The 22,713-nt window shown below is 49.6% G+C and overlaps 2 protein-coding genes across 10 annotated transcripts in view; one reads left to right on the top strand and one right to left on the bottom strand.

Moving 5' to 3' along the window:
- The window catches only part of disc1 (DISC1 scaffold protein), a 28,550-nt gene extending 14,181 nt beyond the window's left edge, over positions 1-14,369 (bottom strand). Inside the window, exons 1-9 of one of the 7 annotated variants that reach the window (XR_004763381.1) lie at positions 13,614-14,369; positions 8,791-9,719; positions 8,128-8,197; positions 4,917-5,073; positions 4,572-4,689; positions 3,771-3,994; positions 2,945-2,999; positions 2,358-2,460; positions 1,241-1,429 (exon numbers count right to left, since the gene is read on the bottom strand). Coding sequence is in view for 6 of the 7 variants with exons in the window: in XM_035400650.1 (XP_035256541.1) it covers positions 1,241-1,429; positions 2,358-2,460; positions 2,945-2,999; positions 3,771-3,994; positions 4,572-4,689; positions 4,917-5,073; positions 8,128-8,197; positions 8,791-9,719; positions 13,614-13,707 (1,939 nt within the window). In the remaining variant the exon portion in view is untranslated. Of the gene's footprint in view, positions 1-1,240; positions 1,430-2,357; positions 2,461-2,944; positions 3,000-3,770; positions 3,995-4,571; positions 4,690-4,916; positions 5,074-8,127; positions 8,198-8,790; positions 9,720-11,002; positions 13,092-13,613 lie in introns of those variants that run through there. The other 6 variants (XM_035400650.1, XM_035400651.1, XM_035400648.1 and 3 more) reach the window with 6 other exon arrangements.
- Positions 14,370-16,168: 1,799 nt separating this feature from the next.
- On the top strand, positions 16,169-22,626 carry egln1a (egl-9 family hypoxia-inducible factor 1a). 3 transcript variants are annotated; one of them, XM_035399502.1, is made up of 5 exons: positions 16,180-17,370; positions 19,561-19,680; positions 21,269-21,405; positions 21,494-21,561; positions 21,903-22,626. In XM_035399502.1, exons 1-5 carry the CDS (start codon positions 16,687-16,689, stop codon positions 21,959-21,961), a joined length of 1,068 nt encoding a protein of 355 aa, XP_035255393.1. In that variant the 5' UTR covers positions 16,180-16,686; the 3' UTR covers positions 21,962-22,626. The 3 variants fall into 3 exon arrangements, 2 of the variants coding, with proteins under 2 accessions (XP_035255394.1, XP_035255393.1); XR_004763231.1 differs by lacking the exons at positions 21,494-21,561; positions 21,903-22,626 and adding an exon at positions 20,792-21,002 and having other exon boundaries at positions 16,169-17,370; positions 21,269-21,403; XM_035399503.1 differs by lacking the exons at positions 21,494-21,561; positions 21,903-22,626 and having other exon boundaries at positions 16,169-17,370; positions 20,792-21,399.
- The last annotated feature ends 87 nt before the right edge of the window (positions 22,627-22,713 follow it).

The following is a 22,713-nucleotide window of genomic DNA, read 5'->3' as shown; positions in this document are numbered from 1 at the left end:
CACTGAAGGTGGCTGTTTGAACCCGGTAACTAAATCAGATTTGAAAGTAAACTACATATCAAACCATCAACAAGACAAATAATAGCTAAATAATAGTCCCCATGCCTGACACAGGGACAGCTTTGAGACAGAGATACTGGCTTCACAAACCATTTCACTGCCACTCCACTCACCTCCAGGAAGAATCACAGCAATCACTGTCACAGCAGTGGTGTGGCTGGGGTTAAATTGACCGTCACTTGTGCACCCAGACACACACAGCACAGCAAAAGCAAAAAACTGTCTGGTTTAATTTCAAAGAAGGACTGGTCTGTGATGAAACCCTAGTGGCCACTTCTGTCCCTCGGACCTGTTTTTAGGCCACACATCAAACAATGAAAAAGCCTTCAAGTGATAATCATGACCGATAAGCGTCTGACTAAGCGTAAGGAAAGATGGCCCCGATCCCTCACAAATGAACGAATCATTAACAGACAGTGCAGACACGGGACGGATGGGGAGGGGGGAGAATTAGCACCTCCCTCCTCCCAGCCCCCAAGAGAGTCTGGCACCTTCGATAGGCTGCTTTAAGAATGACCTTCACAAAACGGCAATTAACTGCAACGAGACGTGTGATTTGAGGAGGATGGTATTCTGAGAGTGAATCACTAAAAGATAAGCTAAGATAAGCATCACCATGTACCTGACGTGTTCATTATAAAACTCCCATTATCTATATAAGCTTGACAGTGTGGAAAAGGGAAAGGCTGTTCACCATCCATGTCAGGAATCTGTTCATTTGATTTGCACTTAGTGATTCAGGTGAGCTGTGTGCCAAAGTGAACAACGTGCCCACGCTCCCCATGCCACACCCCACCTCCCCACTCCTCACTCCTCACTCCCCGTCCACACAGCACCACGCCCCCCCCCCCTCCATGCCTCACCCCACCTCCCCACCCCCCACTCCTCACTCCCCATCCCCCACAGCACCACACCTGCCCCCTCCCCCCTCCCCCCCCCCCCCCGTCCACACAGCACACACCCCCATCCCCCCATGCCACACCCCACCTCCCCACCCCCCACCCCTCACTCCTCACTCCCCATCCCCCACAGCACCACGCACCCCCCTCCCCTCTCCCCCCCGTCCACACAGCACCACACCCCCATCCCCCCATGCCACACCCCACCGCCCACCTCCCACTCAAATAGCACCACAGTCCCCCCCGCCCCAGCCCAGTCGGGACGTCCCGGTGCGTCTCACCGTATTGGGCGCGTCGGTGCTGCAGGTCGTGCTGCAGCAGGCCGTGCTCGCTCTTCATCCTGGCCAGCTCCCTGCTGCTCGCCGAGCTCAGCGCCTGCAGCCTCCTCGCCAGGCTCTCCAGCCGCTCCCGCTCCCCGCACAGCGCCTTCAGCTCCACCTTCAGCTCCCGGGCACTGGAGAAGTCACTCCCTGCAGTACAGACACACAGGCACTCAGGGTCCAATCACTCCCTGCAGTACAGACACACAGGCACTCAGGGTCCAATCACTCCCTGCAGTACAGACACACAGGCACTCAGGGTCCAATCACTCCCTGCAGTACAGACACACAGGCACTCAGGGTCCAATCACTCCCTGCAGTACAGACACACAGGCACTCAGGGTCCAATCACTCCCTGCAGCAGCACAGACACACATGCACTCAGGCTCAAAACACTCCCTGCAGCGGCACAGACACACACACTCAGGGACCAGACACGCCCTGCAGCTGCACACACACGCACTCAGGCTCAAAACACTCCCTGCAGTGGCACAGACACGCACTCAGGCTCAAAACACTCCCTGCAGCGGCACAGACACACATACACTCAGGCTCAAAACACTCCCTGCAGCGGCACAGACACACATACACTCAGGCTCAAAACACTCCCTGCAGCGGCACAGACACACATACACTCAGGCTCAAAACACTCCCTGCAGTGGCACACACACAGGCCTCAGAGTCCAGGTTAGGGCGAGGCAGTGCTGGGTAGGTTAGGGCAGGGCAGGGCACGGCAGTTTAGGACAGGGCGGGGCAGGTTTGGGCAGTGCTGGGCAGGTTAGAACAGGACGGGGCAGGTTAGGGCAGGGTGGGGCGGGGCAGGTTAGGGCAGTATTTGGTAGGTTAGGGTAGGTTAGGGCAGGTTAGGGCGAGGCAGTGCTGGGCAAGTTAGGGCAGGTCAGAACAGTGCTGGGCAGGTTAGGACAGGGCGGGGCAGGTTAGGGAGGTGTTGGGCAGGTTAGGGCAGGGCAGGGCAGGTTGGGGCAGTGCTGGGCAGGTTAGGACAGGGTGGGGCAGGTTAGGGCAGTGCTGGGCAGGTTAGGATGGGGCAGGTTAGGGCTGGGCGGGGCAGGCCTACCTGAGATGGCAGCCAGTTTGGCCTCATGCAGGGCCAGCAGCTGCGTCTCGCTGGCGCTGACCTTCCTCTGCAGGCCGCCGCCCAGTCTCTGACTCATCAGCACCTGCACAGAGACCCCGCCCACAAAGCTGTCACTCAAACAGGACCTCCAATCAAATCATACCCACTGTGTTCCTTACCTCTCCATACCTTCAGAGGAAACGTTCAGTGATCATTCATATTTGTATAGTAGAACAGGATGGGTATGGTGGCTATGGAGCAGTGGGTTAGAGGCGGACTGATTGAGACATAGAGATGGCTCCACACACAGTTGACCTAAAAACATCAAAGCAGAGCCGTACACACCTGGGGTAAGGGTGGGGCAATCTGCAGGTGGGGACGGGGAGGAGAGCGTGTTTCATCCGTCTCAACAAACAAGAGACTCAAAAGGTGCAGTTTGAATCTAAATAAACAATCCTTTTTATTGTTCCTGGATACATACGTATCAGTCAGTGTACTGGGGAAATGAAAGTAAGGGGTTTTTTGTAAGTAAAGAGCAGATTTCAGGGAAAATGAAAGTCATTGAATATCACATGCGTGTATCTTACTTTAGCGCTGGTCTCTTTGATACTGGCCTTCAGTGCTGCTTCCTGCTCCACGAGTCTGCAGTTAAAATACAGGGATAGAATACATCAGTTTCCAGTGCTGGGGGAGAAAGTTACCCACTGTACCTGAGGGTGGGGGGGGACAGGATGGGACGGTTTGCTTCCCAGGTTACACAGTCTAACTGACTGTATGTACACTGTTTAGTCTAAATTATTCTGTTTCATCTCGCAGGAACCCCCGCTCAGCAGCACCTGTTTCCTGGAGAGCGAATCTTTCATCCTCAGCACAGAATCACCCCTGACTGTGCTCATGAGCGGGAGGGAACGCAGAACAGAAAGTCTATTTCCACTCACAGTGAAGACCTCAGCATCTGGGCATGTTGTGTCATTTCAGTCACTTTTCAGAAATAAAACTACATTAACGCAATCACTGCTTATCAGTAACTATAGAAGGCGCCGGGCATGACGTACTTCAATAGAGCTAATGCATGATTGCCCTCCTTCACAGGAGCTGTGAGTAAACCAGCATCTCTGCCACTGAAATGAAGCCAGGCCGCTGGGCAGGGAGGGGGGAAGGGCCTTGGGGGCCAGCTGGGTGTGCTCTGACCTGATGGGTGTGGGCCTGGGTGCCAGCTAGGGGGGCGGGGGTGGCAGTGTTGAGCTCGGGAAGGACCTGAGGAACGGGGGGGGGTCGGAGGGGGGGGGCACTCTGACCTGAGGAGGAGGGGGGGGGGGGGGGGGGGGGAGGGGGGGGGCTCTGACCTGAGGAGGAGGGGGGGAAGTCTGACCTGAGGAGGAGGCCGGGGGGGCGGAGGGGGGGCACTCTGACCTGAGGAGGAGGGGGGGCAGCTGGCTGCAGATGTGGGCGCGGTGTTCGGAGGTGACCAGGTCGTCCAGCACCCGGCTGAGCTCCTGCAGCTGGGCGGGGCTGCAGCTGCGCAGGGCGGGTCCCACACCCTCCTCCAGCTGCTCCTCCTGCAGGAGCTCCTCCTCCAGCCGCTGACTGCGCCCCTGCAGCTCCTGCAGCCTGCGGCGCAGCGCCTGCATCTCCTCCTGCGCATGGGAAACCGTCGTTATCGGCAACGAAGCTCTCAGAAGCAGGAGCGTTACTTCAGGAGGTAGCATCGCTCTGGAACACGGTGTTGGGGAGCACACTCTGGGACACGGTGTTGGGGAGCACACTCTGGGACACGGTGTTGGGGAGCACACTCTGGGACACGGTGTTGGGGAGCACACTCTGGGACACGGTGTTGGGGAGCACACTCTGGGACACGGTGTTGGGGAGCACACTCTGGAACACGGTGTTGGGGAGCACACTCTGGGACACGGTGTTGGGGAGCACACTCATTACGGGACTTATGGTTCGAGGCAGAGTCTTTTAACACACGTGTGGATCTTTTTTTATGCAAACTTAAATTCAAGACTTTGAGTCAATTACTTCATGTAAATTTTGTTCAGCATGGAATTATGGCCAGTTGTGGCCACTGTTTACATTTTCATAATAAATGAAGAGATTTTAACAGTTCTCATTTAATTTTCTTCTGCGGTACCAACAATGTATCAAACCGAGGTCCGTATTGAGCTGAGATTTTGGTGCACCTACAGTCCATTATGGCCGTGACCGCATTACCTGGACACGTTTCTTCTCCTGAAGCAGGTGTTCTCTCCTCTTCCTGGGGTCCTGGGAGAGGTCCTTGTCCTGGGGCGACCCCTGCCCCCTCTCCTCTGCTGCCAACTCCTGCCTCTCTCTGTTCTCCCCAAAAACAGCGCAAACACAGCACGATCAGCGCACAGTGCTACTTCTGACTGACAGCTGACTCTGATGTTAAGCTGCAATGCAAAATTAAGTATCCAGCTCAGGGCTGAATATCAGCTCAAACCTGCATCCATGTTAGCGTGCTAGCTGATTGGGCCCAAAGCTCAAATCCCGACGTGTACAAGCAGTTCTGTAAAGGTCCCGCCCAACCCCGCTCACCCGCTGTGGCTTCCCGCCCTTTCCTGCAGGGCGGCGCTCACCCCCACCCGGAGCCGCTGCAGGAAGTGGGACACGGCGGGGTGCCTGGAGGGCAGGCCCAGCTGCAGCACGCTCTTCTCCTGCCGTAACTCCTCCAGCTTCTGCCCAAAGTGCTCCGCTGGAGAAGCAGACAGAGGTACCTCAGCAACAGCATGTCACACACTGAGAGACCTCAGGAACAGCATGTCACACACTGAGGTACCTCAGCAACAGCATGTCACACACTGGGAGACCTCAGCAACAGCATGTCACACACTGGGAGACCTCAGCAACAGCATCTCACACACAGACTCACACACTGAGACCCCTCAGGAACAGCATCTCACACACTGAGACCCCTCAGCAACAGCATCTCACACACTGAGACCCCTCAGCAACAGCATCTCATACAGACTCGCACACTAAGACCCCTCAGGACCTGTCTCCCACACAGACTCACACACTGAGACCTCTCAGGAACTCTGTCAGCATCTGACACACAGACTTATACACTGAGACCCCTCAGGAACTCTGTCTCACACATAGACTTACACACCTGCTTTTCAGGTAAAACAGAAACTCTTGTGGCAGGCAGAGGCCAGAGTGAAGACTGCACCTTAAATTTAGGCCAATGAGCTGACCTACTGAGCTGCTGTTCAGGCCGATGAAGCAGATCGTTCAGACAGTCGGAACACAAGAGAGGCAAATTAAACAGGACATGCTGGTCAAGAGATGAAGTCACATAATTCATAAAATGTTCTACACTCTTCCATAATGATTTCACAAGTAAAATGTTATTTAAAATGCCATTACTGAAGGGTAGATGTTACTGATTTCATGGTGCATTTCACCATGGTAGCTGGTGGGATAGCTGCAGGCGTTAGTCCTGCACACGCTCATTTTCCAGCAATACTCTACTTCCTCCAGAATGACGGGCTAAAATCCGACAGGCCTTTGAGCCTGAAACAGGACCTAATTGTCCTGGAAATACCGTGCCTCACACTGTAAGAAGTTCAGGAATCTGGGAGGGGGGGGGGGGGGGTCGGGGGGATGGGAACAGGAAAAGCTTCTGACCGGGTCAGCCTGGGGTCAGAAGGCCCAGCACACACACATACGCACACACAAGCACACGCACATACGCGCACACACACGCACACACAAGCACACACATGCACACGCACACACACATACGCACACACACACACACGCACACACAAGCACACACATGCACACGCACATACACACACACACAAGCACACGCACACACACATACGCACACACACACACGCACGGACGCACACATACAGACACAAACATACACACATACACGTACACATACAAGCATACATACACACACAAACATGCACGCACGCACACACACACAAGCACACGCACACACACGCACACACACACACACGCACACACACACACGCACAAGCACACGCACACACACACACAGACGCAAACATACACACATACACATACACATACAAGCATACATACACACACAAACATGCACGCACACACACGCACACACACACACGCACACGCACACACACACACACAAAATCAATCACTGATGGGCTGGTGCAGGAAGGGCTGGCAGGAAGGGTCCATTACCAGTTTAGCCGTGAGACAAGTTTGGATGAGGGGGGAAAAAACATCTTCCGAGCTGAAAAAGTGCTTATCTCCTGCAGTAAACTCATACGGGCAGACTGCTTCCTGGGTTTAACATGCATTTGACTTCACAGCGGGGCCCAGCCTCTGTGACAGACCGTGTGCCCCTTGGCAGAGGCAGATCTGGGCCGCAGAAGGAGCAGGAATGTGGTCACGTGAGCGTAGGAGGGAAAGAGCGGCCCACAGCTGGAATTCGGCCCTGCTGGAGGTTAAGACCTGCCACTACACACATGTCCATTAGAGGGCAGCAATGTGCAGCTGTCCAGCATCCCCATTTATTCAGCTAAAATAGTAGTTCTGTTCAAATCAGCTTTCAATTTGTTAAAAAATATCTTAATTTGCAGCCAAATTGTAACAAGTTACTGGGCAGAATGTTTTGGTTTTGCCTTTTAAATAAAAAAAAATTTAAAAAATCTATAGGCCAACATATCGTTGATAATTTCTGCTACTGAAATGTTTTCTTGTACAGATGACCAAAAATAAATTAATTAAACTCGAAGAAAAGAACTGCACAGGCCATTTCCTGTGTAACAGTGCCCCCTATGGGAGATCAAAGGTAGCCCAAAATGGACAACTTGAGCATATTCTTTGTTTTTTGGAGGACACTGGATTCTCCGCATATTTGAAGCAAAACTGGGGAGATCAGACTGATGATTATAAACTGACGAGCTGATTCAGGATTTCCATTCTATTCCCTTTCTATGGAGAGGCTCACAGTGCATGATGGATGCAGTTCTGTGAGTGGCTCGGTACATTCGCGGGTTCTGTACTTGCACAGAATGTACTCCGCCCTCCGCAAATGCATCCAACGAATCTCGCTCTGGCTCATGAAACTCAACCTTTCAAAGCTAGGTGTTGCAGATCAAATATTTAACAAGATTAGGAACCGCATTGCCTATTTCTCGCCTTAAATGTTTTCTGAAACATATTTTAGTGGACTGGTCAGGTGGAATAAGAGAAAGATTATCAACTATTTATTTCTGTTCCCGTTTGAGAAGCAGTGGAGACTGAAAGGGGCGTCAGTCCCCGGGGAAAGTGCGCAAACGAAGACTGATCGCGTGAAAGACACGCCAGGGGATCTCGGGACAGACGGGCCATTGAACCTCCACACAAGCCCCTCTCTGTCCCGCCAACCAAAAGAGCCGCCGGACACCCAACGCCCTAACCCAGAAAGAGATCGCCGCTCACAGGCAGAGAGGGAAGCCAGCCCTAAAGTCTGCTACACTAGAAACAGACAGAGGAAGTGCTGTCATTGCTTAACAGGGCTGTTGCCACATATTCAGCTTATAAGAACAACTACGTACAATTCGACTGCGACTGATCACTGTCGTGGCCAGTGGGAACATGACACTAGTTTCAAAATGTCTCAGAAGATCAGATGAGCTGATGAAGCTGCTTTTATTAACAGGATGACAGCTCTGTGCTGCACTAAAGGCCTGATTGGGGGGATCTGGTCAGGCCAAGCGGGGTGAGGAGGTGATGAAGTGGCGGTAATGAGCGCCAGGTGTGCCCTTACCTGTGTCATAATCATCTTCCAGGACGGCCTTCTGCTGGAGCCTCTGCAGCTTCAACATCATGGCCTCGATCTGGGGGAGAACCCACAGGAAACCTCTCACACCACGTATGTATCAGTCCACCCTGTACCGCTCTATATCAGTCTTTACCCCTCTGTATCACTCTGTACTGCTCTGCTGCTCTCTACCAATCTGCTGCTCTCTACCACTCTGCAGCTCTCAACCACTCTGCTGCTCTCTATCGCTCTGCTGCTCTCTACCACTCTGCTGCTCTCTATCGCTCTGCTGCTCTCTATCGCTCTGCTGCTCTCTACCACTCTGCTGCTCTCTATCGCTCTGCTGCTCTCTACCGCTCTGCTGCTCTCTACCACTCTGCTGCTCTCTATCGCTCTGCTGCTCTCTACCACTCTGCTGCTCTCAACCACTCTGCTGCTCTCTATCGCTCTGCTGCTCTCTACCACTCTGCTGCTCTCTACCGCTCTGCTGCTCTGTACCACTGTGCTGCTGTGTGGCACCATTATACAGGAGAACTTTAAATAGACAGAAACAAATGCATTTAACAACTAGCTTCCATTCAACAGCAACAAACACGCTCTGAGCGGTACAGCCTGCACATGACGAGCAGATGACTCTGATCATGTGACCAGTCTCAGAGGCACGCTCACCTGGGCGTTTCTGCGGTTGCTGTGCAGGCAGTCCTGCAGGATCCCCTCGTACCGCTTCAGCAGGGCGTCCCAGCCGTCCCCGCAGGGCGTGGCGCTCTCGTACCCGGAGGTGACGGAGGAGGCCGAGGCCGAGTCTGAGGAATCCACTGAGAGGGAGCAGGAGTCCGAGTCTGGGAGGAGGTCCTTCAATTCGGGGGTCCCCGCTGGGTCACCCCTGCCCTCCCTACTGACCCACTGCCCTCCCGCCGGGTCCGCAGGTTTATCCGTTACCGCGGTGACTGACTGCTCAGGCAGGGCGGATCCCGGCCCTAGATCCCCTGGGGGAGACCCTAATGTGCTGGGCGAGGGTGGGGTGCAGTCCGTTGTGGGCTCAGAGGTCAGAGACAGCCGTATGAAGCTGAAGCTGGAGGTGAACTGGTCCCCTGCAGAGGGCGCTAAAGAGTCCGCCCCACAGGGCGACACGCCCCGAGAACACCTGAGGCTGCTGTGGGGGAGGGGCCTGTGCAATGGGGTGGGGCTGGAGCTGATTTGGGGGAGGGACCTGTGTGATGGGGCGGAACCAGAGCTGCTGTGGGGGAGGGGCCTGTCCGAAAGGGTGGGGCTGGAGCCGTTTTGGGGGAGGGGTCTGTCTGAAGGGGTGGGGCCAGAACTGCTGGGGGGGAGGGGCCTGTCTGATGGGGCGGGGTCGCAGACTGAGGGGGTGCTGTGACAGTAGTGCTGCCCCCCCTGGGATGCAGTGGAGGAGGGAGGGGGAGGGTGAGAGGCGCGGCCTGAGTCCAGAGGGGCGCACTGAGCGGGGTTCACCAGGGGCCTCCTGCCCTCCTCCTGCTCCCTCATATACCCCGGCCTCCTGCCCAGCTTCCTGCGAGAGCCGCCCCCAGAGGAGACCACGCCCGGGGCTGCACCTGGAGCTGCACCTGAGGCACCTGCTAAAGGAGAAAACCCTCAGAGTGAGTGTGTATCTAGAACCTTCTTACAGCTTACAGTTTCACTTTCTCTCTCACTCACACACACACACACACACACACACACACACGTACACAAACACACTCTCACACTTGCACACCTACACAATGTATTAAGAAACCAACATTTAAACCGGTGATTTTTAAACATTTAATTCATTAATTCATGATGGGCTGACAGACTGACTGGCCCAGATCATGTTCCTTGGCGCAGACTCTGCCCAAAACAGCCTCTCTCTGTGTGCTTCAGTTAAGCCCTTTCTCCTGACCCCCCTCCCCCACCCCCAGCACTTTCAGAGGAAACAGTGCTGTCTTTCACAGTGCTGGACACAAGAGAACCCTGGGGGGGCTCCTGCTCCAGCTAATCAGACAGGGGCCGTCCTGCTGTGCTAGCAGCGACAGTCTCGTGGCTGAAACTGCCATGGTGTTGGGCAGGCTGAAATGACCATGGTGTTGGGCAGGCTGAAACTGCCATGGTGTTGGGCAGGCTGAAATGACCATGGTGTTAGGTAGCAGGCTTAACATCGCAATGTGCTCAGGAACAGCTATGCTGTTGGGTTCTGTTAGGGATTTGCGGCAATATGCAATGCATGATATTATTATTATTATTATTATATTGAATTTGCGCCTCTCACCTAATGCACGCTGGGATAGGCTTCAGCACACCTTGTGACTCTGACCAGGATAAGCAAGTATAGATAATGGATGGATGGATGCATGTAACTTCCTTCTAGCAAGACAGTGGTTTTCACACTAACCCACACAAGTACCTTTTACACTAACCCAGAGAAAGCCATGGCCACGGGCAGGTAGCCACACACACCATCTGTGGTGCGACGTGAACGCCGCTTTGTTCCGGAGGGAAAGGGAAGACCACAGCGCCATGCTCAGGTTACCCTACCGCCATTTTCCCTTTCAGGAGGAAGGAAATGGTCCAGGAGCCCATTGTGAGCTTCATGAAACAGACCACATCACTGACGCCGCATTACCGCCCCAGAGTCTGAATCCTTGTCCCCCAGGGGGAACGCGAAAAAATCCCACAAAGCACTGCAGGTTAGCGCGTGCAACATCAATACAAAGAAGTAAGCACCACAAAAGCCAGCCTGAACACTGGGACACCCTTTAACCTTAAAGGCCGTTAAACCCCATCAATCTCAGAGCCCTTTTCAATTCAACAAAGCAAAAAAAAAAAAAAAAAACATTTAAATGCTTCATTTCTTAAGCCCCAATCTGGCAGCGATACTTACTCCACCTCGAGAGAGAGACTGAGACGCGTCCACAGGAAACGGCCACTCGGAGCTGGAGCTGTCGCTTGCTAAAGGGTGTGTTTTTACACTCCAGGCCCCTGGGGCCCCAGCAGCTGTACGGGCCCCGGGGACCTCAGCCCAGCGTCACAGAGAGCCTCAGAAGCCACATGTCTGCGAGGTCATCAGACCGTCCCGGAGCGGCACGTTAAGCGTCCTCAGCACATCTGAGAGCTTGGCCAAGCAGCACCGCCGAATGACTTTAAGCCATCACAGGAAGTGAAAGTGGCTCTTCCTCTTTTTTACCCTCTGTTTTACAGGAAGTGGAGTGAATCAGCTGCGTGGCTTCACTGTTTCTTTGCGTGCATCTCAGAGGATGCGTGACACATGACACCCGTCATTTACGCTTGTTGTTATTACGGAAAATCACGCCAGATTTTTGCTGAACCATCCTGTGTTCATCTCTGGAGGTAAAGACTCCATGGAGGTCAGAGCTAGAAGCACAGGTCTGCACGCAGGCTTAAGATCAGGATGGGCTCCATCTCACAGATTATACTTGGTGTAACACTGCCATTAATCTCCATACCTCTGCAGCCCTATGAGAAGCTTGCGGGGACATATGCCAAAGCCACAGAGCAGCACATGCTTCGGGCCCTGTTACCGTCCACGTTTTATTTTCTGTGAGCCCTCATGGACTGCCACACACTTCCTGTCATGCCACAGGGGAAACAGAGCAGCTGCAACTAGAGTCATAAACACACACACACACACACACACACGCACGCACACGATTACCACACAGACACACACACACACACACACAGCTACCACACAATTTTCATATGCTAGACTTGATATAATAGACAACCAAATCAACAGCAAAAACAATGTTTACTAAGAGTAAAAGTTTCAGCGAGGAGAATGTATTTCAGCATAATTCAGGCAAATCTCTTTAAAACTTGAAACCTCATTTTAAACAACCAAGCTTTCACAGGGAGCCAGCTAGACTTTTCCCAAAAGGAACTATTTGTGTCAGCGCGAGGCCTTTATCCCGGCTTAAGCGTATGTTGTGTGAGCCTCTGTGTGTATAAATAAAGAGGCCTCAGCTGATTAAACAGCCCCAGATGTGAGACAGCGGCTGGGGCTAGCGAACGAGCGGCGCAGCTGTGGAGTTCTCGTTCAGTTTCAGTAGCTGGGCCGCCACAGTAAAGCAGCTCTTCTGAAGCCTCTATTGTGTGCCCGAAATGTTTGCTTACTCCTCGCTGACTGCGGCAGTAACACAGAGGAAAGAAGATACATTATTAATAGAAATAATGAAAGGCAGACCACATTAAAGTCTTCAGGGCTAAAGGAGGAAAGAGGCTAGACCTGCCCTGTTTTTCTCAGGGGGAAACGCACCCTGCAAATCTCAGTTTCAGAGTCTCGGCAGTCTTTACAGTGTACACTGTGACATTCACTTTAAATGTCAATCCCAGGGAGAGTTTCAGCCTGCATGCTGAAAATAAAAGTTTAATGAAATCTTAAATATTTATCATTTTTGCATTATTTACTTGAGGACAAGTGTCAGAAGAAATAACTTGTTAAATGCAGTAGGTTTCAGAGGAAAAACTTTAAAGATTTTATGCTGTTACCCTGTGGATTAAGACACAGGAATACGGTTTTTAAATAACTGCCGTTGCAGCCCAGGCCGTATTATCCACAGGCCCATAGTGCCAGTTAATCAGTGGAACAGGTCGTTTGGAGAGGACGAGCAGAGTGCCCCGCCTGATGCGGAGACAATGGGCCACCAGGACGCATGCTGCGGCATCGCATTAATCTCTGACCACCAAGGTTACGGGTTACGGGCACGCGCAGTTCTAAAATGTGAAATTATTTTTTTCAGTGAAGGAATGCCTTAACACTGGCGGCTCTTTCTTTCTCTGCATTAAAACACACGTTGATAGTTATTTGCAACTAAGAATAAGAATGACTTTTAGTAAAAAAATTAATATCGGCGTAACATCATTTTACTGCTGTCATTGAACATTATAAATTAGGAAAACAAGTAATTTAGTCACAGTGTGTTTCATGTAGGCCTAAACGTACCCCGAGGATGACAATAATAACAACAACAACAACAACAACAATAATAATAATAATAATAATAATAATAATAATAATAATAAAGAATTGCCATGTCATTATTATTAGGCTATTATTATTATTATTCAAACCTCATGATCACCAAAACACAACAGACAGGAGCTGTAATGACGCTCTTAACGGCATGGAGCTAATTTCAGGGTATCACGAGTGATCTAGAGTCTCTTACCCACAAAGTTAACACGCTGACCGTACAAACTGATGGCCCGGTTAGAAACCTTGCTAACGTGTGTTTTCCGCGAATACATCAAACTAGATTTATCATGACTAAAATGCTACCGTGTTCGTTTAAACCCCAATTGTGTCTTTATTTTACAAACTGGATATATCTATACACTATATTGATGTTTTGATTGTTACATGATGTAATACATGTTCAAATGGTGGGCTATATGCCTTTTTATCGACTATGCAGCTTTGACTTCAGTTACTTTTTGACACATTGAGCGCTACAGAAAGCGCTAAGCATTACCTCTTCCCATCGCCCAGTCCAGCGGGAGGTGGGTACTGTCAGTGTTCGACGTGGAGCGGGCCTGGGATTCCAAACGAACCAGTCCAGCAAACATCCTGAGGATTAACTAAAGGCCTTTAGATACGGCTCCCAAACAGCGTATATGTGATGAAACCAAACATCCTCAAAAGTACCTAAAAAATCTCACACCACACATGCAAATGCAGCCAAGGAGGGCTATCAAAATGAAGTCATTTCCGTTCGGGAAAGTGTTTCTCCTGCGGATAGGCAGCCTTCACATCCCCGAGTGGCTGTTCGTTCGATAACGCGAATCGTTAAGTCCGTCGATTTCTAATCATCGATCGATTTTCTTCACGGTCTGGTTCTGTTCTGTTCCCCGGTGTGCAGCTGATTCAGTCCTGAAAACTCCCAAGACAAAAAGCGTAGCCTATTACAATAGCCTAACACTTTCCGGATACTTTTATACAAAACAATTTTCCCTAGAAAACGAAAAATCTAAAGTATATACATAGAAAACCTGGGTGCGCAAGAGACCCGTCGGGCACAGTCAATACTTCTGTGAAATATTCTGACGCGTTGGCTGTATCGTACACGAATGCATGGGAACAGCCGCTCTGCAGTTCGTTCCGTTATGCGTCCAGCTGCGGCGAAAGCCAGAGTTCCTCCTACATTCTCTGGAATCTGATTCCTCGCGCCGACAGAACGCAGACGCCTTTCACGCGTGAGCAGTGTTGATATCTGGGCCCTATTGCGCATGACAATGTTCCATTTGAAAGATAATGAACCGTACTGGAAAGGGGATGTTTCTGATACAGACTACTGACAATATGCGTTCGTTATATCAGTTTTGTATCCGCAACTGGATAATGGGGTGGGGTAAACCGCAGTCGAGTCAACAGGCGACTGAGTGGATGAAAAACAGTCAAAGTATAGCCCAAACAACCTACTTAGGATTAATATGGCTGTAATAGCGTATGGTTGTAATGAGCAAAGCATTACTTTCATACAGCATTACCAATGTTGACTTATTTTAAACTGTGGGTAAATAATGCCGTATAGCTATGTGATGTCATTGCAACTATGCCTTGCCTTGGCTAAATCTTATCTACGTGCCTGTGTATGGCTGCTGAATTCCCACACTCCTCCGAGGCTGCCTTTGAATCAGTCCAAGTAATTTTCTTACTCTCTCACCTTTCACTATAACCGGCCTGACAGCTATTTCAGGGGAGAGAAGGAAGGTGGAGACTGCCAAATTCACAGACTCAGGAGGAAATTGCGCATGTCAGTGTATACAGTTCCTGAATAGACGGTCAGTCTGCATCCTGTCAGAAACAGCAAAGAATTGACGCTTTAACTTGGTGCTCGAGCAAGTTCCGCGGCGACGAGGAGGGCAGCAACAGTTCACTGTATTTCAGCGCAGCTGTTCTTATTGTTGCCTGTGCAATTAGCTGACCATAACAATGATCACATGACCATAATCAACTAGACATCACAATGACAATAACTAGTACACTGTCACCTGTCTGTCAAAGCAATTAATCCACTGAATGTGTAAAGATGGAGTCAATTGCAGTGTGCAGCCTTTAAAATAATTCATCATGTATATCTGATTTTGTCCAGCCACACAATTTTTTTTTATTGGGAGTCTTTCTGAGTGTTCCTGGGTCTTATTGTGATGGATGGAGAGAAGGAAGACTCAGTCAGACCCATATTTTTACTGTATGTGTAGATCCTCGGGTTTCTTTCAGTGTAAGAGTCTCTAAATGTCTTTAGCTGGATAAACTTTTTCAAAGTGTCTTCTGTCAGAGCCATATATCTACTCATACAGATGGACATTTGCTCTGATCTGTTCTTTGGATGGACTAGAAACTAGGCAAGAACTCTTCATAATCTGTGTAGAATTTAAGAAGTTAAAAAAGAGTACATAAGAATAACTTGGTTAATAAAAAAAGTGTTGCGCTTATTTTCACCATAAGATGGCAGGCCTGTACAAATTTCTTCAGTAAATCACAGGGCGATGGATTAAAGCGGTACTTCTGTACATTCATCCAACCATCTATTCTCTAAACTGCTTATACCAGGACAGGGTCGCAAGGGAAGCAGACATTCAGACATTCAGGTTGTAGACATTCAGATGCAGGTGTTCTAGATTATAAGAAACGATTTGGTCTTTCAGAGTCCAGGCAATTTGTATGCCTCATACCTCACCCCGCCCCAGGCCCAGAGCAAGGAGTGTCCAGATACTTTTGGTCCCATAGTGCATATCACTGAGTTTACAGACAATGTGTGCATGCAGCAAGTAACAAAAAGATGGGATGTGATGGGATTTTAAGTGAGTTACCTATTGTGAACATTTTCCCTCAATCTTTCATCACAAACACATCACAAACCCCTGAGGAGATGAGCAGTTTCCTTTTGTTTTTAACATATTGATTTGGGGATAATGCTACATTAAAAAAAACACAGGTGACTGTACAGGTTTAATTCCAGCTGTAGTCAAGTGCTTCGAGTTAAGGAATGTAGATTACAGATTACAGATTCGGGTTTAAAATGTAGTCTCAACTCAGTTGACGTGAACGCAGCCCGCGTGTCTCGATTTTGCAATAACGTGGCTCCAGGCAAGGCGTAGCCGCCAGCTCGCGAGCCTACACAGCGTAGGCAACGAACTGAACTACCCTTTACTGCTGGGCTCCAAGCGGCCCTACCCTCGGCACACTGACGTCAGTGGCGGGGTGTGTTCGGAGGACGTGCAGAGCTCTTGTGGAGAAGGGCGCCATGCGGCTCTGTCAAAGTGGCCGTGAGTCATGACCGTTTTTATGTCCAAAGACTGCCCAAGATGCGGCGACCGAATTGCCCGAATCGAATATCTCATTAACGCACGGAGAGCTTATCCTATCGCGTATGATGAAACGGTTTGGTCGTGATGCGGACAAACTGGTTTCGCGCTTGGCTTGTTGTGGTGTTGGTGGTGGTGGTGGATCACTTCAAAACTTAGCAGCTGGACGCGTGGAACCCGTTGGACTTAAAGGGCAGCGGCTGCTCTGCACCCGTGGAAAAGCAAGGGGCCGTGGACATGGACAGAGTACGCCAGTATTGCGAGCTCTGTGGGAAAATGGAGAACTTGCTCAGGTGCGGCAGGTGCCGAAACTCCTTCTACTGCAGCAAGGAGCACCAGAAACAGGATTGGAAAAAGCACAGACGCATTTGCCAGCAGCCCGAAACATCAAACATTCCCCCACTGACCGGTCCACAGCCGATGTCTCCAGCTGAATCAGAGGTTCAGAAGACTGACAGCACGGCGTCTCTGAGCGCCTCGCGCAGAGAAAGAGTGAGAGATTTTAGCACATATTCGGAGAGCTCGGATACCACTGAGAAGCGAACCGGAGCCGGCATAAACGATAACAGAAAACCCAAGGAACAGAACAAGTCTCCTCCGCAAAAACTAGCCATGGAGTATATTGTTCCGTGCATGAATAAGCACGGCATATGTGTTGTAGACAACTTTCTTGGAGAAGATACCGGACTGTGCATTCTAGAGGACGTAATAGCTCTCCACAAATCCGGTAAATGTACCGACGGGCAGCTGGTCAGTCCGAGAAGTGATTCTGCGAAAGACATACGAGGAGACAAAATAGCGTGGATAGACGGAAAAGAGCCTGGTTGTGAAAACGTCAGCTTTCTGTTGAACCGCGTGGACGACCTGATCCGCCACTGTAACGGCAAACTGGGAAACTACACAATTAACGGAAGGACAAAAGTAAGTCCCCGCGTGGTCTAGTAAGAAATGTAAAAGTAAAATTGAGTTTCTCGCATCACTGTGCGAAAATCCATCGAAAACGCTGCAAGCTATTACTACAATTGGTCTCACCTTTCTGGCTCAGCTTGGAATCAGTTTATCTGTCAGTATGAGTCCATGCTGCAGCGCACGTAGTGTTGTTTCTTGGGGCTGTGGGTAGGGGAGGGCTGGGAAAAGTCAGTTATTTATTTATTTGTTTGTTTGCAAAGAAGGTTACCGGAAGACAAGCCCATACATCTCTGTGTGCCCGCTGTCACTTAGTTTTTAGTTTATTTTTGTTTTGTTTTGTTTTGTTTTGTTTTGTTTGTTTGTTTGTTTGTTTTTTGTGGGGGGGGGGGGGGGGTCTTGAGACTGGAGGGGTTTGTTTCAAATCTAGCCTTGTAAAATGATTAGCAAGATAATTTGAATATTTCATTATGATTAAACACGACGATGTAACCACGTATCATATGCGCAAAGGGCTAGGGCTATGTTTTCAATATAAAAAACATTGCGTTTAAATAGTCTCATCACACGATTTCCAAATAGGGAAACGCCTCACCACCGCCTGTTTGTAACTCAAGCGTGAAACACGCATACATTCTACCCTTTCACCAGTTTCCTGACTCGCATTATCATCGTGGCTATAGATGCCCCGTGATCACGGCTCAGGAAATAATACAGTTCCGCAGAGGACAAATATCCTGTCACATTGTAAACGTAATGACATCTTAGAAAAATATACTTTTTTATTTCTGTCTGTCCATTTTATATTAAAGCCTGTTATTATTGCTCCAGATAATAAAATGGCCTGCAATGTTTTTTCAAGTCCCAAACGTGTTAATATGCTCACCGCTGGTCATAACACATTTATTTTGTGTGCAGTCCAACCATTTCTTATATGAAATTTAATTTTACAATTTTAAACATGTTGTCTAACCATATTTTCCCAGACTGGGTATATTACAGCATTATCTTGATTCACGTTTGCCCTGGATTTCTTTGTTTTACGTGGTGGAATGTGAATTTAGCGAATGGTGTCTCTAATGGAAAAATGTATTTCAATGTGTTGCTGTTGGTTGGGCTGACAGATTATATCTTTAGGTGGGGTAAGCGCTATAAAAATTTATTTATTGATCAGAACATGATACTACACATTATTTTCACCTGTAGAATCAACATACTGCAAGACTGCAGAGCAAGTTTATTCTTCTCGAACATTGTTAGTTGATGATGCCCCACGTTTGATTTATTAAATGCACTCTTCAAGTCTAATGAATTTCCTGTACTCAAGTTATGAATCTTTTTCATGAACTCGAAAATTGTGAAGTAGCTGGTAGTACAGTACATGTTTGAGCGCGAGATTCTGCAAGAGCATAAGAAATGTTAGTGTTCATAGAGCTGCAGTCTGGTGGTTAGAGGAGAAGATTCTCTGTGGATTTTATCTCAGTTGTTTCAACTCAGAGTTTCACTCTTGAGTTTTAAGGTGGTTTTGAAACCCTTGTTGGTGTTTTAAGCAGTGCTGTAGTGACGTGTTTTGAGTCTTTGGCCTTTTCTGTATCTTGATGTGGTTTCAGTGGTTTGCATGTCGCAGAGCACCAGGGATCCAAAACTCTGATCATATTTGTCAGCTAATATAGCCATAACATGCCCCCCCCCCCCCCCCCCCCCCCCCCCCCGACACACTGTGTCCAACCTGTCTCTGACTCTGTGGGCTGGCAGTGCCTGTGTCTGAGACTCTAGAGGCTGGCATTGCCCGTGTCTGAGAGACTAAAGGCTGGTAGTGCCTGTGTCTGAGACTCTAGAGGCTGGCAGTGCCCGTGTCTGAGACTCTAGAGGCTGGCAGTGCCTGTGTCTGAGACTCTAGAAGCTGGCAGTGCCTGTGTCTGAGACTCTAGAGGCTGGCAGTGCCTGTGTCTGAGACTCTAGAAGCTGGCATTACCTGTGTCTGAGACTCTAGAAGCTGGCAGTGCCTGTGTCTGAGACTCTAGAAGCTGGCAGTGCCCGTGTCTGAGACTCTAGAGGCTGGCAGTGCCCGTGTCCTTATATTTGGCAGATGGTCAGCCGTTAAAGGAAGCCCAAATACGCTGACAATGTGCAGTGCTGTATTATCAGCATATTTTAACATTTATCCCTTCTGTGTGTTCTAAATATCCTTCATTTATTTTTCAGGCAATGGTGGCCTGTTACCCTGGCAACGGAACAGGATACGTGCGCCATGTGGATAATCCAAATGGGGATGGGAGATGTGTCACGTGTATATATTACCTAAATAAAAACTGGGATGCCAAGGTATGCAAATGACCAGAGAGCCTTTGGAAGCCCTGTGTAAGTGAATGTAAGGTCAGCTGTGTGATTCTGCAGTGGAAATCATTACTGTTCTCCCCGAGTACAGTGAGGATAGCATCGCGGGGAAATCACACGTGTTGGAGATGAGGCCAAACCAGGACACTATCGTTAATGAACACGCGGAGTCCTGTGGAGGGGTGTAGCCAAGTCGCTGTCTTGGGGTTTGGAGAATTTAACAAATTGCCATTATTCATGAATGTTACGCTTTCTTCTTAAAAAGGTTGGTTTTTCAGGGTTACCTTTTCCTATGGCTTTTTGGTGTATCATCAGGGGGTGTTCCCTGTCCTACACTCACAGGCTCCAGGCCTCCAGTAGTGGATCCCAGACAGGGGTGCTCACAGTGAACAGGATCAGTGGCACCCCCTGATGGATAAGGGGACAGCTGTGATTGGAGCTCTGGAGGTCACATGCTTAAAGATATATAGTAAGGGGCTTTCACCCCTGCTCTCTGTGACAGAGACAGAGAGGTGTGATGTTACTCCAGTGCCATGGGGTTGGATGTGGGAGGCCCCGTTTGGCTCATTAGGAACACTAATGACTGAGCGACTACTGCATTTCTGTGCAGTGCTGTGTCATTAAGCTAACGTGTGCTAAAGTGCCCTCGCCCTGACATTAATTCTGTTTCAGGGTGTTAATGGCTGCAGAGGATCACAAGCATCTGTTTGGTCTTCCCCCAGCATGTAGATTTATGACCCGACATGATGTCAAAGCCCTGGGAAGCCTGGCTCACTTGTACGCTGAGGCCCAGATTGATTAAATGGGGGTTTAATGACACGTGAGGATATTTAATAAGCCCCTCTGCCTCCGCGGCCTGTTGAAGATGCTGTAAAACAGGGCTGTGGGTTTGTTTTTGTTCGGGGCTTTTAGGACACATTTTCTCACCTTTAAAAAAAAAGCTTTTTTTTAAATTAAAAAAATAAATATTTAGCGCCCAAATTGGGGCTGAACTTGTCCAATTTTCATGCCAATTTGGAGTGGCCCGTTGTCTGTAATCGCAGCTGCCTACATGCAGGAACCCAGTTGTGTTTACAGCTGCTTCTTTTCACACCTACAGCCTACAGTTACAGAATCGGAGGATGACCTTTCATATGTGGATTTGACTGCAATCTGTGGGCACCCGATCGACCAGCAGGGGTCGCTAGATAGCGATGGAACACAATACCCTATCTGACTGAACCTTCCCATCCCCTGGGCACTGCAATATCCAATTGCATATCGCCCTATAGAGCTACAGGCCACAGTCAGTACTGGCAGTACTGGAGACGGTGAGGCTCATCCTCCCACCACTGTGTGGTACATTAAGGTTTAGGGTTAGCAGCCCCCACAAAAGAAAACCAAAGATTTGACCATTGTAATCTGACAATCAGGAGCTCCCTTACTGACTGAGCCACTTATCCACTTGCTTGTATTTATCAGTTTCTGATCGAATGCTCTTGTGACTAGTTCCTTGACAGGAGTGCACCATCGCTGCCATGGTAACGTGCAGTGCCCCTTAATGGCGGCTGTTGTCCGCTCTCGCTTTGGTTCGTAGGCGCACGGGGGTCTCCTGCGCGTGTTTCCGGAAGGCCGAGCCCAGTTTGCCGATATCGAGCCCAGGTTTGACCGGCTGCTGCTCTTCTGGTCCGACAGACGCAACCCTCACGAGGTTCAGCCCGCCCACGCCACCAGGTGTGCCGTCCGTCGCCGCTAGCCTTCATCCGAGCCGCCATTATCTCTGTGACCATCGTCTCTGGAACGGGGTTTTCCTTCTCCGCAGGTACGCTGTAACCGTGTGGTATTTCGATGCCAATGAAAGAGCCAAGGCCAAGGAGAAGTACCTAACGAGTAAGTTACACTGGCGAGTTACACCCATGAGTAAGTTACACCCGCGAATAAGTCACACCCGCGAGTCTCACCCTTCAGCATACGGTCAAATATTTTTGAAAAAAAAAAAAAATTCTAATATTGTTATTTTTTAATTGCACATACCAGGGCACATACCTCTATGCTAATATTTTTTTCCAAGGATCACATATGCTCATAAGTTGAGGAACACACTAATGCATGCCAATTAGTAGCTGGACTCCTAAATAGTTTTTTTGAGTTAGCACAAATCAGTTTTCTGGAGCAAATCGGAGCTCTGTAGAGCCTTACATGAATATTATACACCCCCCCCCCCTCCCCAGGTCCTGGGGAAAAAGGTGAGAAGATCAGCCTGAATAAACCTTCGGATTCCAACGACTAACTGTCAGAAACATCTTGGAGAATGAACTATCCGATGAAGGAGTGTACGGATGAGTAGTTCAGGAGCTCTGCCATGTGGAATGCGCTCAGCCCACCGTCTGACCTGGAGTGACCTGGAATGCTGTGGCACATTCCAACATGAACATTGTTCCCATGAAGGTTCCCGTACGGCTGGATACGGCTGGATAGAGGGAACTCTGCTCCTGCGGATAGTCAGGACAGGAGGAGCGCCTGGTTCATCTGTGTTTACAGTCCTGGGTCCTGCTTTCCTGCTTTGACTTGTGAAGAGAGGATACAGTTTTCCTGTGCATGTGTGAGGAGTTAACACATCTGGATGGAGTCGGTTTTCCAGGTGTTTGGGTTTTGGCAGATGTTCAGATGTAACGCTGTCTGGATAAGCTGCTTTTTTCCCCACACGGAACCGTTGCTTGTGACCATGGTGCAGAGGCGGAGCTTTGATCACACCTGGGCTAATGCTGTCTGGGGTCACAGGTCACCACAGTCTTAAACAGAAACCAACACCTACTTATCTTTAGTGATCTACATTTACAATAATATCATGGTTTTTTACTTTGCCGTTCAATCCTGCCAAGTAATCAGTATTTTGTTGTTGTTGGTGTTGTTTTCTTTAACCGTCATTGCAGTGGGGTAGGTGTGGGGGTTGGGGAAGAGTTGGCAAAAGTGTGGGGGGGGGGGGGGGGGGGAGATGTACAGTGTGTGGATTACTGTCACTTCATAGGCCTGGGGAGGGTG

Source organism: Anguilla anguilla, chromosome 18 (genome assembly GCF_013347855.1).
Source record: "Anguilla anguilla isolate fAngAng1 chromosome 18, fAngAng1.pri, whole genome shotgun sequence".
Classification (NCBI taxonomy): domain Eukaryota; kingdom Metazoa; phylum Chordata; class Actinopteri; order Anguilliformes; family Anguillidae; genus Anguilla; species Anguilla anguilla.
The sequence above is the reverse complement of the archived record's forward strand: the minus strand, read 5'-3'. Positions and strand labels throughout refer to the sequence as shown.